The sequence below is a fragment of the Nicotiana attenuata genome, unplaced genomic scaffold (assembly GCF_001879085.1).
Source record: "Nicotiana attenuata strain UT unplaced genomic scaffold, NIATTr2, whole genome shotgun sequence".
Lineage (NCBI taxonomy): Eukaryota > Viridiplantae > Streptophyta > Magnoliopsida > Solanales > Solanaceae > Nicotiana > Nicotiana attenuata.
This window is the reverse complement of record NW_017690266.1, coordinates 2,768-5,742: the sequence shown is the minus strand read 5'-3', so window position 1 is coordinate 5,742 and position 2,975 is coordinate 2,768. Positions and strand designations below refer to the sequence as shown.

Sequence of the window (2,975 nt, the reverse complement as noted above, 5' to 3'; positions counted from 1 at the left end):
ACTGTGTAATTTATCTGGGCTGGATTCAGAGTTTTGCTCGCACAGTAGATGGAGTGAAAGATTTTATTTCTCCTTTGCCCCAAAACAGCTCCAATAGCTATGTCACTCGCATCACACATCAACTCAAAGGGTTGCTCCCAATCTGGGGCAATGATAATTGGTGCAGTCACTAGCCTTCCCTTCAGATCCTCAAATTCTTTCAGACAAGCATCATCGAACTTGAAGGAGATATCTTTCTCAAGCAACCTGCACAAGGGAGAGGAAATTTTCGAAAAATCTTTAATGAAACGATGATAAAAACCTGCATGGCCCAAGAAACTACGAATGCCTTTGACGGACGTTGGTGGGGGCAATTTTTCAATCGCTTCCACCTTTGCTTTTTCCACCTGTAAACCATTTTTAGACACCTGGTGCCCCAATAATATACCTTCACGTACCATGAAGTGGCACTTTTCCCAGTTTAACACCAGGTTTGTCTCTTCACATCTAGCAAGTACTTTATCGAGATTCATTAAGCAGTTATCGAAAGAGCACCCAAACACAGAAAAATCATCCATGAACACTTCTACAAATCTTTCAACCATATCAGTAAAAATAGCCATCATACACCTTTGAAAAGTCGCAGGTGCATTGCAAAGACCAAAGGGCATTCTCTTGAACGCATACGTGCCATATGGACACGTAAATGTGGTTTTCTCTTGGTCCTTTGGGGCTATAGCAATCTGATTATACTCGGAGTAACCATCTAGGAAATAGTAGTATTCTTGGCCAGCTAATATATCAAGCATTTGGTCAATAAATGGGGAGAGGGAAGTGGTCCTTTCGGGTGGCATTATTCAATTTTCGGTAATCTATACAAATCCTCCACCCAGTGACAGTTCTCGTGGGAATCAAATCATTATTTTCATTAACAACCACAGTCATCCCCCCCTTCTTAGGTACACATTGAACGGGGCTTACCCATTTGCTATTTGAGATTGGAAATACAATACCTGCGTCAAGCCACTTAATCACTTCTTTTCTTACCACTTCTTTCATGATTAGATTGAGTCGGCGTTGTTGCTCTACACTGGGCTTATGTACATCCTCCATGAGGATTTTATAAATGCAAAAAGCTGGACTAATGCCTTTGATGTCAGACATTGTCCACCCAAGTGCTCGCTTGTGCTCACGTAGCACCCTCAACAGCTTCTCTTCCTGCAATTTAGACAATTCAGAATAAACAATAACAGGTAAGGTGTCAGAGTCACCCAAATAAGCATATTGAAGGTGAGGGGGCAACGGTTTGAGCTCCAATTTTGGTGCCTCCTCAATTGATGGTTTGGGGGGTGGCCCATCTGGCCTATTCAAGGGCTCAAAGGGGCGTATCCCATGCATGTAAGCACAAGACGTATCCAGGATGTGCATCATCTCCTCAACCTCCTCATCGTTTCCCATGCTATTGAACAACATAAGTGCTTTCTCTAGAGAGTCCTCTAGATATACACTCGTGTCAAGAATTTGCTCATCAACCTCAACAACGGATATCATTGAGAGCTCCTCATAATGTCGGGGGAGTTGGATTGCTTTGTACACATTAAAGACTGCTTCCTCATCATCCACCCTCAAAATAATTTTTCCCTCTCTCACTTTAATGATTGCATCACTAGTAGCCAAGAGAGGTCGCCCCAATATGATTGGGACCAGTTCGTTAGCCTCATAATGTAGGATAATGAAGTCAGTTGGGAAGATAAATTTTCCAATTTGCAGCAATACATCATCAATCATACCCTCGGGGTGTGTTATCGATCTATCAGCCAGCTGCAATATCACAGTAGTTGGCCTTGGAGCTCCCATGCCCAATTGCTTGAACAAAGATAAGGGCATCAGATTTATGCTCGCCCCCAAATCGCAAAGAGCACGACCTACATCAATATTACCAATGCGCACCGGAATGGTGAAACTGCCAGGATCCTTAAGCTTTTGAGGAAGCTTGTTCTCGACCCTTGAGGTGCACTCCTCAGTAAGTGCCACTGTCTCAAATTCATTCAATCTTTTCTTGTGAGCCACTACATCCTTTATGTACTTAGCATACTTTGGAGTTTCACGCAGTACATCAACAAGTGGAATATTTAATTGAATCTGGCTCAACATGGAGAGAAATTTGCTGAACATACGATCATCATTTTTTTTCTGCAATCTCTGGGGGAAAGGTGGTGGTGGCCTTGTAGCCTCCACTGGCTCTGGAATTGCATCAGTATTCTTCGATTTATGAGTTTCCTTCGGTATCAACCCCCCCTCGGGTGTGGCTTTGTCTTTTCTTTTCTTTGGCACTTCCTCCAGCTCTCTTCCATTTCTGAGTGTAACTGCATTCACTTGAGGATTCTTTTCTGTATCTCTGGGGAGAGCGCCTGCAGGTCTGGTGTTCTGATTCATTGCCAACTGCCCCATCTGCCTTTGAAGATTTCTGAAATCGGTTCTGAGCTGCTGATTGTCAATCAACAACTTCTTTATCAAATCATTTGTACTCTCTTTCATTTGTTGGGGTGGCTTCTGAGGTGGATTGAAATTCCCTTGGGGTCTATAGTTATTCTGATTCTGCTAATTTCCTCCCCATGAGAAGTTGGGACGATTCCTCCAATTTGAATTGTAAGAATTCCCATATTGTGCATGCTGATTTGGTGGACCTCTGTTCTTCTGCCCCACATAGTATATGGATTCAGGATTCGTAGGGCACATGTCGCTCATATGATTGTCACCACATAATTCGCAGCAAATAGCCATTTGTTGTACATGTTGCATTGGTTGTGGTTCCTGCATTATCATCCTAGTCATCTGATTAGCCAACTTTGCAATATCGGCTCTCATGGCTGTCAAGTCGTCGAGCTCAAGTACTCCAGCTAATTTTTGCTTAATTGCCTTTCGCAAATCACCCTCACCTTGCCAATTATGATCATTAGCAGTGAAGTTATTTAGCAAGATTTGGATTTCACTAT

At 42.9% G+C, this 2,975-nt stretch overlaps 1 protein-coding gene across 1 annotated transcript; it reads right to left on the bottom strand.

Moving 5' to 3' along the window:
* Positions 1-106: 106 nt before the first annotated feature.
* On the bottom strand, positions 107-2,517 carry LOC109222444 (the record flags this gene model as incomplete). Its single annotated transcript, XM_019386805.1, has 4 exons — positions 2,218-2,517; positions 1,909-2,121; positions 1,211-1,800; positions 107-246 (listed from the first exon to the last, which is right to left on the bottom strand). Coding segments are annotated over exons 1-4 (1,243 nt in total), but the record flags the coding sequence as incomplete, so codon positions are not given.
* Positions 2,518-2,975: the final 458 nt, after the last annotated feature.